This window comes from Castanea sativa, chromosome 1 (genome assembly GCF_040712315.1).
Source record: "Castanea sativa cultivar Marrone di Chiusa Pesio chromosome 1, ASM4071231v1".
NCBI lineage: Eukaryota > Viridiplantae > Streptophyta > Magnoliopsida > Fagales > Fagaceae > Castanea > Castanea sativa.
The window spans coordinates 25207049-25221325 of record NC_134013.1 but is presented as its reverse complement, the minus strand read 5'-3'; the positions used below and the strand labels follow the sequence as shown (position 1 = coordinate 25221325).

The 14277-nt window shown below is 37.9% G+C and overlaps 1 protein-coding gene across 1 annotated transcript; it reads left to right on the top strand.

The window, feature by feature from the left end:
- The first annotated feature begins 288 nt into the window (after positions 1–288).
- On the top strand, positions 289–13689 carry LOC142621727 (putative glucuronosyltransferase GUT1). The gene is made up of 9 exons (XM_075795078.1): positions 289–442; positions 810–1222; positions 1594–1740; positions 1886–1950; positions 3094–3163; positions 11651–11869; positions 12685–12828; positions 12936–13071; positions 13159–13689. Exons 2-9 carry the CDS (start codon positions 851–853, stop codon positions 13386–13388), a joined length of 1383 nt encoding a protein of 460 aa, XP_075651193.1. The 5' UTR covers positions 289–442; positions 810–850; the 3' UTR covers positions 13389–13689.
- Positions 13690–14277: the final 588 nt, after the last annotated feature.

Sequence of the window (14277 nt, the reverse complement as noted above, 5' to 3'; positions counted from 1 at the left end):
TGATGTTGAAATCGAGTTTATTGTACTCGATTTAGCAATCCAAAATTGAGTTTGTTACACTCAAGTTGTTAGATACTAAATTAGTTTCAAACCTTGGCTAACTAATAGTATAGTTTGAATTTTATAGTTATTTTGAAAAAAAATCCCAACTCTACCCATTTCTTATGTGATACAATTTGTATGATCTCCAAATCCAAAAGCGGTGATTGGTGTCTTACGGGCGGTGTTGGGTGGGGGAGTTTGTGTAAACGATATGTTTATATTCCGTTCGTTTCGGCTTAATCTAATATTTGGGCTGGGAAACCAGAAAAGCGTTAGCAACCCCAAAAAAACAGAGAAAACAAATTTCCTCTATATAAATATAATTTAGAAAGCCCTGAAAATGTTTTTCCACTACAACTCATGACACTAGACTCAAGTCATCTCATCTCAACCCAATCAGGTCTGCACAACACAACCCACTCTTTATTAGTTTCTATATCTTTACCCAGATCTGTTTACTTGCTTTGTGCCTTTTTGTTTCTCCTTCTCATGGTTTTTTATTCTTTACAAGAGGGACCAATTGCTTGAATCTGGGTATTCGGCATTTTTCCTTAAATGGGGTTTTGGTTGTTTGTAATTTACACTCATTATAACAACTGTGTACTTCCGCTATAGATATTCAATTCAAGGACTTTCTGGTTTTGATGGTTTCTGAACATTTAGGACTAATGCAAATCTCATTTGTTTTATTCGTTTTTTCTGGTTTACTTTCTTTGATCCCAAATGTTTGTTTTTGGCTGTAAGAGAGTTGAATTGCCCATTTGTAGGTATTCCGAAACAAATAACATAACCCATCAATCATATATAAATGGGAAGCATAGGTGGCAACAAGGGGAGACTGTTTGCTGCCCACCATGCCCCTCTCTGCACCCGAACTCACCAGATTGGATCCCTCCTCTTAGTATTGACCACCTTCTTCCTCACTCGCCTCTTGGACCGTTCCTTCTCCACCACCTTCGATCATGTCTCCATATCTTCCGGTAGTAGCCGTGCCATTAGCTTCACTGACACTACTGGGTCCGTCTCTATCTCATGGCCCGAGCGAGGGTACGGGTCTCACCTCTCCCTCAAAATCTATGTCTATGATGAGAACGAAATTGACGGTCTCAAGCCCCTCATGTATGGAAAAGATGGTAGGATCACCGCCGAGGCTTGCTTGAAAGGCCAGTGGGGCAGTCAGGTACATTTTTCCCTTTCAATTTCGAAATTGAACCAATTAGTGTATAATAAGGAAAAACACTAGTTACATATGTGCTATACCCCAAACGAATCTAGTTTAGGTCCCAATTGAGGCTCTTCAGATTGATGTGGGACTTAGCACAAACCCATATAACACACTCGACTAATTTTTATTTTTAGAAGTCAAAAAAGTTATTAAAATAGTAGGATACATCAAGCTTGCAATGATGGTCACTTCATGACCTAAAATAATTACCAAAACTTATGAACACAATAGACGTGATAATTGTATTACTTATTATTAGCATTGATATCCAACCAATCCAGGGCTTTGCAATAATAATAATAATTGGTTTTTATTTGATCATGTAGGTTAAAATACACAAGCTGCTATTGAAGTCAAGGTACCGGACGACAAAGAAAGAGGAAGCGGATCTGTTCTTTGTGCCAGCCTATGTTAAATGTGTTAGGATGATGGGTGGTCTTAATGATAAAGAGATTAATCACACCTACATTAAGGTATATTTGTCTTTTTTTTAAACATTTCATTGTTTCAATACAATACATGTTTGTGTTTTGGGAGTAATTGTATACTTTCTAGTTAATGGCATAGATTGGAAGGAATAAAACTCTTGCTCTGTTATGGGTTGATTTTGTTTTTTAGGTCTTGAGTCAAATGCCATACTTCAGGCGGTCTGGAGGCCGTGACCACATATTTGTTTTCCCAAGGTAAAATTATTTGATTCTAGATTAATATTTTCTTTTCTTTTTTTAATAAAAAATATCTCTTCGATGATTAATCATTTTAATTCTATGTTCCCATGTGAGCCAAGAAAAAATCATTGTAACTCTATGTTGATAGTATGATGGAAAGAGAATGCTGAATACACATATTTAGAATAGAGGGATAACTGTTGTGGAGTGATGCTTAAAATAGTCATAAAGGGTGAGATATGGCTTATGAGTCATATGCTTTAATAACTCAGACACTTTTTCTCCCACACTTTCATCTTGATACTATTACTTGAACAAGATCAATGTTGTGATTTGATTTTGAATCGAAAAAGAATGATTATTATTCTATGTGCTGCTGCTTTTTTCCCCAGCCAGTGAGTGAACAAAATTATATAGGTAGAAATATATTTTTTTAGTTGGCTATTTTAATGCAAGACTTCAGTTGGTACATTTAGCGGCATGTAGAAGTCATGCTAATGTCTTGTACATAATTAATTGGATGTTATCATTTCAACTGTTTCATAGCTTTTGTAAATTGTAGTTTTGTCGTTTTGTTGATTCCTTTTTCTTAATTGGCTAGCCGAGTGAATGATGAAACTGAATTTAAAGATATTATTATGCAGAAGATATATTTTTGGCCTGAACTAATGTTTCATTAGTACTATTGAAAATAAACTTGACACTCTTTTGACTCTTCTCTTTTGAGACAGACAAAAAATAATAAACACATTAAATGAAGGAGAGAAAAAAGAATTACTCAGCTGGAAAATTAGGTGTATTTTGATTTGATAGTTGAAATTAATTCTGCTCAATTATATTTAAAAAAAAAAAAATTAATACTGCTCAATTACATTCTAAAAGCATTTGTTTCCATTTGTGGTATCTTAACTCAAGTACTAGTCAAGTGGAAAATTTTATGGAACCAGTAGAAATGGTAGTTTTTGGTAGAGGGGGACTTGTTTGCAAAAACATAATACTACAAATTGCCATTGCCATTATCATTGTATTTTGTGTTGTAATTGAATGAATTTTATCAAGACTTCTTTTCTCTGTATATCTGATTTTTACTAGTGTATAATTGTTTGGTAAAATGTCTTGGTCACTAATGTGAATCTGCTTGTTTTCACTCAATCACAGTGGTGCTGGAGCTCACTTATTTAGATCTTGGGCAACATACATAAATCGTTCCATAATTCTAACTCCAGAGGTATTATGCTTATTTCCCAAAACATCTTATAAGATCCATATAACATATACATCTAGTACTTTTGAATAATAAAAAATACTCTAGTAAGGTCTGAATCTGAGCCAATTTACATAGGGCAAGTTAGGGGATTTGTCTGTGTGCTCGTGGTTGATATAGGGGGATTTGTGGATAAAACTATTAGAATGAAGGGTTGCAAAGAGGTAAGAAGAAATAGAAATCGAATTTGTCCACAATCTGTGAGTATTGCATGTGAAAAATAGCATGAACAGTACCGTTTATGGTATTGTGAATTATGAATAAATATCAAGAAGAAAATAAAAGAGAAAAATAATAATACGGCTAAGGTGTGTCAATGCTCAAAACACTCTATATTTGTATTAATCTGCTTGTTTGTTTGAGTACAATAACACATTTAATTAAAAGCACTCTCTCCAAGGGAGGTTGAGTCACTTTAATTAAAAGCACTCTCTCCAATCTTCCTACTTATTTCCTTTCCTTATTCCCTATTCCTGCTTCTGTGGCCATCCGAATTGCTAGACTTCAACGTGACTTTCTTTGGGGTGGTCTAGGAGATGAGCCCAAATTTCATCTGGTTGATTGGTCTTCGGTGTGTTCTCCTCTCTCTTCAGGTGGGTTGGGGATCAGGAATCTGAGCCTTCAATATTGCCTTATTAGGGAAGTGGTTATGGAGATTTGGGCAAGAAAGGGATGCTCTTTGGCGTCAAATGATTGAGGTGAAGTATGGTTGTGATTGGGGTGGCTGGTGTTCTACCTCTTTCTCTGGTCCTTATGGTGTCAGTTTGTGGAAAAACATTAGATGGGGGTGGCACTCCTTATCTCGTTTTATTATGTTTGATATTGGAGATGGATCAAAGGTGCTGTTCTTGCTAGATCATTGGTGTGGTTTTTCTTCTCTTGCCATTCGCTATCCGGAATTATTTAGGATTTGTCGTAGAAAAGAGGCTATTGTGGCGGATCTTTTGAGGTTCACCAATGGAGTCCTTCATTGGGAGTTTTAGTTTTGTAGGGATGTGCATAATCGTGAATTGGAAGCTTTCAGGAGCTTCATCAATTCCATTTATAGCACTCCCGTAAGGGGGATTGGGGAGGACAAGTCCTGTTGGCTGCCCTGTAAGAGTAAGGGGTTCACGGTTAGTTCTTACTACCATCTTCTTGTTGGCTATAAGGAGCAAATTTTCCCTTGGAAAAGCATTTGGAAGCAGAAGATCCCCTCTAGAATAGCTTTCCTTGTTTGGACCGCAGCTTTGGGGAAATGTCTGACTGTAGACAATTTAAGAAAAAGAAAGATTTGCATCCTGGATTGGTGTTATATGTGCAAGTGCAATTGTGAAAGTGTTGACCATCTCTTTCTTCACTGTCCGGTTGCCATGGAATTGTGGGACATGGTCTTTGGTTTATTTGGAGTTTACTGGGTTATGCCAAGGTCTGTTGTGGGGCTTTTGGCTTGCTGGCAAGGTCGTTTTGGTCGCCATCGTAATGGAGATATTTGGAAGGCCGTTCCTCGTTGCTTGTTGTGGTGTATTTGGAAGGAGAGAAATAGTAGATGTTTTGAAGACATCGAGAGTTCCATGCCTGTTCTTAAGTCTCTTTTTTTCCGAACCTTACTAGATTGGTTCTCCGTGTGGAGAAGCCTTCCTTTTCTTTCTATTTTGGATTTTCTTGATTTTTGTAATGTTCGTCTTTGATTTGTTCTCCCTTGTATACTTCCTGTGTACTTGGGTGACTCTTTTTTCAATAAATTTCTTTATTACTTATCAAAAAAAAAAAAACATTTATATAGACTACATTTTAACTTTTCCTTATAGGATTTGAACTCCTACTTTGACTAGTAAACCAAATCCTAATTGAATTGAACCCAAGACCACTTATAAAGACCCATAAATTAAATAAGATGTACTTATTTATAAAATATAATCCAAGGTGCACAACTATGGCCACAATGGGCAATGAAAAGATTATGATAGTACACTTGACTCCATAAAACCTTTTTTTATTTTTTTATTTTTTTTATAGGTAATAGATATTTTCATTAAAAAAAGTACATCATGCTCATGATGATAAACACATTGTACTAGAAACAAAACCTAATGAAACATACAAAAAAAATTAATTAACTACCATGGGCACTTTTACTTGGGTTTTGCCTTAACCTTAGTCTTGCATAAAGGAATTTTTTTTTTCTTCTCTAGCCACGCTATGATTGCACCATACCAATGAGCTTTAGCTCAAACGGCACCGGTAAGGCGGAGGGCGAGGTTGTCAGTTCAAGACCAATTGGGTGCGTGTGTAATTACCAATAAAAAAAATGCCTTCAATAAAAACAATATGCCTTCAAATATGAGCCAATGGGCTTTAGCTCAAAGGGCACACCCTCCCCCTATAAGAGCAAGGTGAAGGATAAGGTTCTAGGTTCAAGACTCACTCTAAGAGTGAATTTTGAATTTGGAGAGATTAGAGCCAATGGAATTAAGGAAGAAGTCTTGAAAGAATCTTTTTGTCTTTCCTGAGCGCATTTAACTACCAATACAAAAATGCTTCAATTCTAAGCCAATGAGCTCTAGTTCAAATGGCACCTCCTTCTCTTATGAGAGCGAGGTGGAGGATGGCATCATGGTTTCAAGGCCAATAGGGTGCATGTGTAATTATTAATAAAAAAGACTTTCAAATATGAAAATTTTGAACACATTATGTGGTTGCAAAGCATTTTGTACCCTTGTAGACATCGGCATGAAGTGTATGTTTTACCATCCTTAATTAGATCACAAACAACTCACAAAATAGGAATATAATAGATGAAGAATAAAATCAAAAATTTTCTGCCCCCTTTTCTACAATCTAGACTTTTTCCAGTGTAGTTTATGGTTGAAAAAAAAAAAATCTGTTACTCTTTCATCATTATATTGAATTTTAAAGTTCCATAACCTTTTTTTTTTTTTTTCCCAAATGAGTTTGGGGTTATTTCTCTTTATTTTACAAAGTTGAGTTAGCTATGGGATTTCTGTTGGTGCCAGACTGAATTATTATTATCCAAATTATATTATCAGCAAATGTCTTGGGATAATTTTTGTATTTTTTTTGTTGTAAAAATTGAGTTATATCTGGATTTAGAGTGGGTAATTTGTACTAGAACCCTGATACTGCTAAAGTGATCAGCCGACTGGGAGGTCCTTTGAACAGTTTCGTAGTTCCAGATTTGTTTTGAACCATCCTCATTTTTGTTTTAATACCATTGGTATGTGAAAAGAGCCATGGAGGTATTGAGGAACTCGTTGAGTAGTTTATTTAACTAATGTTAGGTAGTATGAATTTGGTAGGTAGCCTCTGTCATAATGTCTAAGTTCTGCTCTATTAAGCTATTTAAAAACCCAGATCAAAGTCCTGGCATGAAATTATTATTTTTAGATTTTTTCTTAGTGCGGTAAGCTTCAACCCAATTTGAAGTTGGTTTTCATTTTAACTAACCAGTAGGTGGTCCCTATGACATTGATTGGCCTGTGTCAAGAAATAATCAATCTGACTCTTGGATGCCTTTGGAAGTTGTCCTCAACCATAATTACCTTTGAACAGTCCTAAGCAGCAATTAGTGTATCAAAAGCTAGCATTCATGTGGTATGGTGTGTATTACACGTGACAGAAGTATTAATGTAATTTTTTTTTTTCCAATATGGCTGCAAAGTTTGCACCCATGTTGTATGTATTGAACTGTAAAGATTTTTCTGTTCTGCAGAGGGAATAGCCCTCTGAAATTTCTTAGTAATGACATTAATCTTTAGAACCATAGTCCTTTTGTTTTCCTATTGCTGGATTTGGACATGTGTCATTGTACTGTTCCTTTTAGGTGTTCTAAAAGTTTTTTTAATGTATTGGTCTATTTCTTCAACCAGTTTTACATGTTTGGCAGCCCGTTGTGAAGCTGCCCTTTTTCTTGTTTTTTTTGATAAGTAAGAAGAGAATATTATTAAAGAGAAAAGCGAGAAAAATACAGAGAGTTCACGGTGGTGAATACATGAGAAAGGAAACAAAAAGACAAAAGTAGCCCCTAATCTATCCTAATAGACGAAAGAAAATCCATAAGGGTAGAACAATCCGAGAAACCCCAACATCGAGACCAATCAAAGAGGGTCCGCTGGCAAGACTCTAATAACTGAACCACAGTTTTCTCCTCATCCTCAAAAGACCGTTGATTCCGTTCAGTCCAAATAGTCCACATTAAACAGCCTAGGACCAAATTCCAAATGTCAGAACTATGCTTCCCAAGCCAATTATACCAACAAAATAATAAGTACACAACTGAACCTGGCATGACCCAATCGATCCCAAACAACCGAAGCACATACATCCACAAAGAATGAGCTATCGGACAACAAAGTAACAAGTGATCCACAAATTCCGCATTACAACAGCACATACAACAGCGATTTGCCAAAGGACGACCACGAAGCATAAGGTTGTCCAAGGTTAGAATCTGACCATGAGCTGTTGTTCACATGAAAAAAACCACCATTTTAGGAACTTTAACTTTCCAAATGCCCTTCCAAAGAAAAGTGGAAGGAGCCGCATTACGAATCTTATGATAAAAAGACCGAGTATCAAACTTCCCACTACCATTAAGATCCCAGCTAAGCCTATCGCACCCTCCACCCCTAGGAGTACGGGTATGGATGAGATGAAGAAGGGAGTAGGAAGCCGCTAACTCCCATTCATTGAAACCCCTGTAAAATCTTTTTTTTTTTATAAGTAATCAAAAAGTTTTTATAAATGAAAGAAAGTAAGTCATACAAGAAGTTCATGATGATGAACAACAAGAGAAAAGCTACTAGAGAGATAAGCTAAGAGAGGACATAAACACAGAGAGAGAAGAACAATTAGTAAACCCCCAACAACGAGACCACTCTAAGAGACTACACTGGCATAAAAGATTTAGCTCAATCAAGGTCTTCTCTTTGTCCTCAAAGGAACGGCGATTCCGCTCCAACCACACAATCCACATTAAGCACCCTGGCACCAAGTTCCATATGTCCGACTTATCCTTTCCATGCCACTGATACCAACAACAAATCAAATCCGCCACCGATCCTGGCATAACCCAAGGAATCCCAAAGGCCTAAAGCATACAAGACCATAGGGCGTGTGTAACAGGACAATGCAGGAGAAGGTGGTTAACTGACTCCCCATTCTTGCAACACAAACAACACCTATTAACCAAAGTCCGACCCTTAAGCATGAGGTTATCCAAGGTGAGAATCCGGCCATGAGCAGCAGACCACAGAAAGAACGCCACCCGCTTAGGGATCTTAGGTTTCCAAACCCCCTTCCAAGGAAGCCAAGAATTCGAAATACCCCGGATCGCGAGGTAATAAGACCGAGCATTAAACATACCATCCCCTTTAAGCCTCCAGTAAAGGGTATCTCTCCTACTACCTTGAGGAATACGAGCTTGGATAAGCCGGAGAAGAGAATACGAAGCCGCCAACTCCCAATCCTCAAAAGCTCTATAAAACGTTAAATTCCACACTCTAACAGTACCCCCTTCTGGAATCCACAAAACCTCTGAGATACAGGCATCCTTGACCGCTGAACACTCATAAAGCTCAGGATAGAGAACTTTTAGAGTAGTGTCACCAATCCACCTGTCATGCCAAAATCGGATACGAGTACCTTCCCCCACTACAAATGAAAGATGCTTAGAAAAGTTCTCCCAACCTTCGTTAATGCTTCTCCAAAGGCTGCACCCATAGGACCTCCTGCAAGCCCTAGACCTCCACCCCCCTTGACCCTCGCCATATTTTGAAGAAATAACACGACGCCATAGGTGGGTATCTTCGAGGCCATATCTCCACAACCACTTCCCTAATAAAGCCTGATTAAATGACACCACCTTTCTTAACCCCAATCCACCCATCTCGACGGGAAGACACACCTTATCCCATGCCACCAAAGGATATTTGAAACCCCCCTCTGAAGACCCCCAAAGGAACTTCCTCTGAATATTTTCCAATCTAGCCGCCACTGCTTTAGGAATAGTAAAAAGAGATAGAAAGTAAGTCAGGAGACATGAGAGAGTACTCTTAATTAACATGAGCCTCCCACCCTTAGATAAATAGAGACGCTTCCACCCAGAGAGCCTCTTCTCCATCTTTTCCAAAATAGGATTCCAGATCAAGGGGGACTTAAAAGAAGAACCCAACGGCATCCCCAAATACTTCATAGGCAATTTGCCTACTCTACATTGAAGCACATTAGCCAAAGCATCAATATTATTCACCTCCCCCACGGGGGCAATCTCGCTTTTCCCCACATTGACCTTCAAACCCGTAAACGAAAAACAAGACAATACCAGCCCTAATTAGGAGCGCTCCACAGAGGCCTCGCAAAATAAAATGGTGTCATCCGCAAATAACAGATGGGAAATACTCACCCCAGCAGAGTTCACAGCTCCCACCTGGAAACCCCGAATAAGGTTACACTCCTCTGTCTTCTTCAAAAGCCTACTTAGAACCTCCATTATCACAAGAAATAATAACGGAGACAGCGGATCCCCTTGTCTCAGCCCACGAGAGCTACCAAAAAAACCCTCAGGGGAACCGTTAACAAGGATAGAGAAACGAACAGACGTAACGCAAGCTTTAATCCACCTCTTCCATTTCTCCCCAAAACCCATCCGGCCCAACAAATAAAACAGGGCTTCCCAGTTCACGTGATCATAAGCTTTCTCAATATCCAGCTTGCAAACCACTCCCGGAATTCTGCTCTTCAACCTGCTATCCAAACATTCATTTGCAATAAGCACTAAATCCAGAATCTGCCTTCCGCCAACAAACGAATTCTGAGTCTCAGAGATGAGATTATCCAAAACCCTCCTCATCCTATTCGCCAGCACCTTAGACAACAGCTTATAAACACTACCCACCAAACTAATGGGGCGGAAATCTGTAATGCTAACGGCTCTACACTTCTTAGGGATTAAAGTGAGGAACGAAGCATTCAAAGACCGTTCAAACGTAGAATGCCGATGGAAATCTTTAAAAAAATCCATTACATCCCTTTCCACGACACTCCAACAAATCTGAAAAAAGGCCATGGTGAAACCATCAGGACCAGGGGCTTTATCCCCCTCCATCTCCTTAAGAACTTGGAAGACTTCCTCCTTTGTAAACTCCTTCTCTAAGGACACCCGATCCTCCTCTTCAATACGGGCAAACTCTAACCCATCCATAGAAGGATGCCCCACCTCAGTTTCCTTATACAACTCTTGGTAAAAGAGGACAATTTGAGAGCGAACATCATGCTCCTCCTCAAAAAGGATACCGTTCACCTCCATCCTTTTAATTTGATTAGAATTTCTATGGGAGTTTGCTAATCTATGAAAAAACCGAGTATTATTATCTCCCTCTTTCACGAATAAGGCTCTCGACTTTTGCCTCCAGGAAGTCTCCTCAAGAGTAGCCAAGTGCTCTATGTCTCCTTTGAGTTGGAGTCGCCGAGTCTGATCCTCACTAGAAAGACCCACTAACTCCTCTCTCAAATCTAACCCCATCAGCTCAGTCAGCATGTTCTTCTTTCTAAAAGCCAAATCACCAAACTCCTCCCTGTTCCACTTTTTTAAGTCTGCTTTTAGAGCCTTCAACTTTTGAGCCAAGATGAAACTTGGAGAGCCCTCAAAACTGTAGCTATCCCACCACTGCTTAACTCTATCAACAAAGCCCTCATCCTTTAACCACATGTTCTCAAATTTAAATGCACTTCGACCACGCCGAACAACACCAGCTTCCAGCAGAAGAGGGCAGTGATCTGAAAGAACACGGGGGAGCACCCGTTGGGATACATTCTCGAAGTGGTCCTCCCAATCAAGAGAGACCAAGCCCCTGTAAAATCTTAAACTCCACACTCTGTCGTTCTCACCCATAGGAGGGCTTAACACATCCGAAGCTGCCCTTTTTCAAAATACAACCTCTTGGAATCCCACTTTTTTCTAGGTGCAACCTTTTCAAACAACCCATTTTCAAAAAGCTAAAAAAATAAGTTGTACCAAATGGACACTCACTGATTTCAGACAAATTTGGAGGAAAGTTACTCCAGCCCATTTTGTGGCAATTTAAATGATCATTCATTGTTTCAATCACATGACCTATTTAGGGTGCGTTTGTAGGAAAATTATGTTTTGAGTTTAAAATGAGCATTTGTAAAAAAGTTATGAGGAATTGTGTTTGCAAAACAAAGTTTTGGGTTTCAAAAACGCTCTTTTAATCTTTCAAAACGCCTAACCAAACTAACCCTTAACATCCATTCGACTTGTTTAAAATACTTAATGAAGTAGTTGTGTGATTAAAGTACACAAGGATGGTCACATGATTTATTTAAAAGTTATTTTGGCTTGTTTAAGTTAATTATAAGATTAAAGTCCATGTGGTTCTTCCAAACCATTTTTATTTGACTTAAAGAATGTTTATTAATGTGTTAGTGTAGGGGGATCGGACTGATAAGAAGGACACAAGTTCTTTTAATACATGGAAGGATATCATAATTCCCGGGAATGTTGATGATAGAATGACTAAAACTGAGGATACCCTTGTCCGGCCTCTACCTTTATCAAAGCGAAGGTACTTGGCAAACTATTTAGGCCGTGCACAAGGAAAGGTTGGTCGTCTTCAGTTGATAGAGCTTGCCAAGCAATTTCCAGACAAGGTATGTCATCATCTGACTTCTTCATTTTTTAAATGAAGTAATCTGGTTCATTAAAATTATGTTGGTAACCTAGATTTGGCTGTGGAGTTCAATTGAACTACTTATGTGACTTAGACATAGGGTTCTGCACCCATCTTTGGTTGCTTTGAGTAGAAATTTTTTGCTAAAGAAATCAAAAGGAAAATCTGTCTATTGATTTGTCAAATTATCATTTCTCATGAGAATTTGGAACACAAGAAGGCTTATATTATTATTTAATAATTAATAACATTCAGTAGTATTATGCTGATGCTAGTTTGTTTTATAAAAGGGAAATTTTTTTTATTAATAACGGAGGTGTTACTAGTGTCTGTTTAAGCTTAAAGTCAGCTTATTTAGCTTATTAGTTACAGTTTCTTAAAGCATCACTTTTTTTTTTAATGTACAGCTCAATACTTTATTGAAATGGTTGGCATGAAACCCACTTTTTCAAAACAAGCCAGAATTCAAGGCAATCAAATGGACATGTCAGTGTTTAGATTTAAGATTTCCATTTTAATTTATTACATTGTTTTTGGCATTGATTTTAATCTGTAACTTAATTTCCTAGAAGGCATAATGAGTTCTATGTATTTCCTTGATTAGGCAACAAATTTCTTTTTTCCCAATCCTGGTAATATATTCTGGTGGGTGGGCACTGGTATTGGATTCCTTGATGTGCATAATCCTAAACTGTCTCATTGGGCACTTTCTCTTTGAAATGCTAAATTATGAATGCTTTCAGTTCTTGTGTTCTTTTAAGAGATACAAAGTGTGCATATTGATATTGTAAACAGTTGGAATCTCCAGAGTTGAAGTTCAGTGGCCCTGACAAACTGGGAAGGATAGAGTATTTTGAACACCTTCGAAATGCCAAGTTCTGCCTTGCCCCGCGTGGGGAGTCATCTTGGTCTCTCCGATATTATGAGTCGTACTTTGTGGTCTCTCTCTCTCTCTCTCTGATTGTACGTATGTGCACCTGCACACACACACACACACAGGTTGGGCAGTTGATACTTGAAGTAATGTAGTTATTTCTGCTAAACAGGAGTGTATACCAGTGATAATATCGGATCAGGTAGAGTTACCTTTCCAGAATGTCATTGATTACACACAGATATCAATAAAATGGCCATCCACTCAGATTGGTCCCCAACTGTTGGAGTACCTAGAATCTATACCAGGTCAAATTCAAACTCCATTATATATCATTGCTTGGCTTACAATCTCCTTTAATATGTTATAGCTCAAAATTTGGGTTTTATTTTCAGACGAAGATATAGAGAGGATGATTGGCCGTGGTAGACAACTAAGGTGTCTATGGGTTTATGCTCCCGAATTGGAGCCATGTTCAGCACTGCATGGGATTCTGTGGGAACTTCAAAGGAAAGTTAGGCATTTTCACCAGTCAGCTGAGACATTTTGGCTACACAACAGATCTATTGTAAATAGAAACCTTGTGGAATTCTCCCACTGGAAACCTCCAATGCTTTTGCCTTGATCATGGTTGGAGATGATCCCTTTGCTTGCCTGTATCATTTCTTTACAGAGCTAGACTTCATATTTTATTCATGGCTATTATTTTAATGCCTTTTAGGTTGAGTATAGATTTTCCCAGGTTGAGCATCCCCCTCTTTTTTTCCTTCCTTTTCCTCTTTAATCTCTTTTAAATGTTATGTATAGACTATAGACATAAGTAGGTAGATTATATGGAAGAAATAGTCGATGATTAAATCCCCTCGTTCAATTCTGTATTGTCTCTTAGCAAGTTTTTCTAGCTGTATCATAATTGGCGTTCTCCCGTAATTTGTGGTTTGTGTGATATTTTTTTGCCTCAAGGTACTCAGGTAATTTTTTGTTCTTTTTTGGGATTCCTAGATGCTTTACATGTAAATTTTGTATGCGTATATGGTATAATAAGCAACTATCATAATGAATTAGAGAATCATTCTACATTTTTACACTTGGGGAAAGGATCTACTCCAATTAAATCCTCCTATTTTAGTCTAGATATAGGATGTGGTATTAAAAAAATTCATGTAAGTCACATGTCCCACGTCTGGATTAAAGTGGGAGGGAATTAGAGGGTTTAAATAATAGGGGATCTTATCCCCCTAAACCTTAATGTCACATATGGTTTTCATTTTGCTTCCTATTATATTTTTGGGTGTTCTACAAAATAGAAGGAAATCGTTGATCAAATTTCAGCTATAAAGTAGCTAATTCTACATTGAGAACCATTTATATTTTTCATTCACAATGCATAAGAGTGCTTGCAAAATTACCATTCATACAAGATTGTCTCCAAGCAACAATTAATTTTCCAATTCTTCTAGGATCACACACTTTGCCACAACTTAAAGGAGTTTCAACTTGTGATTGGATTACAC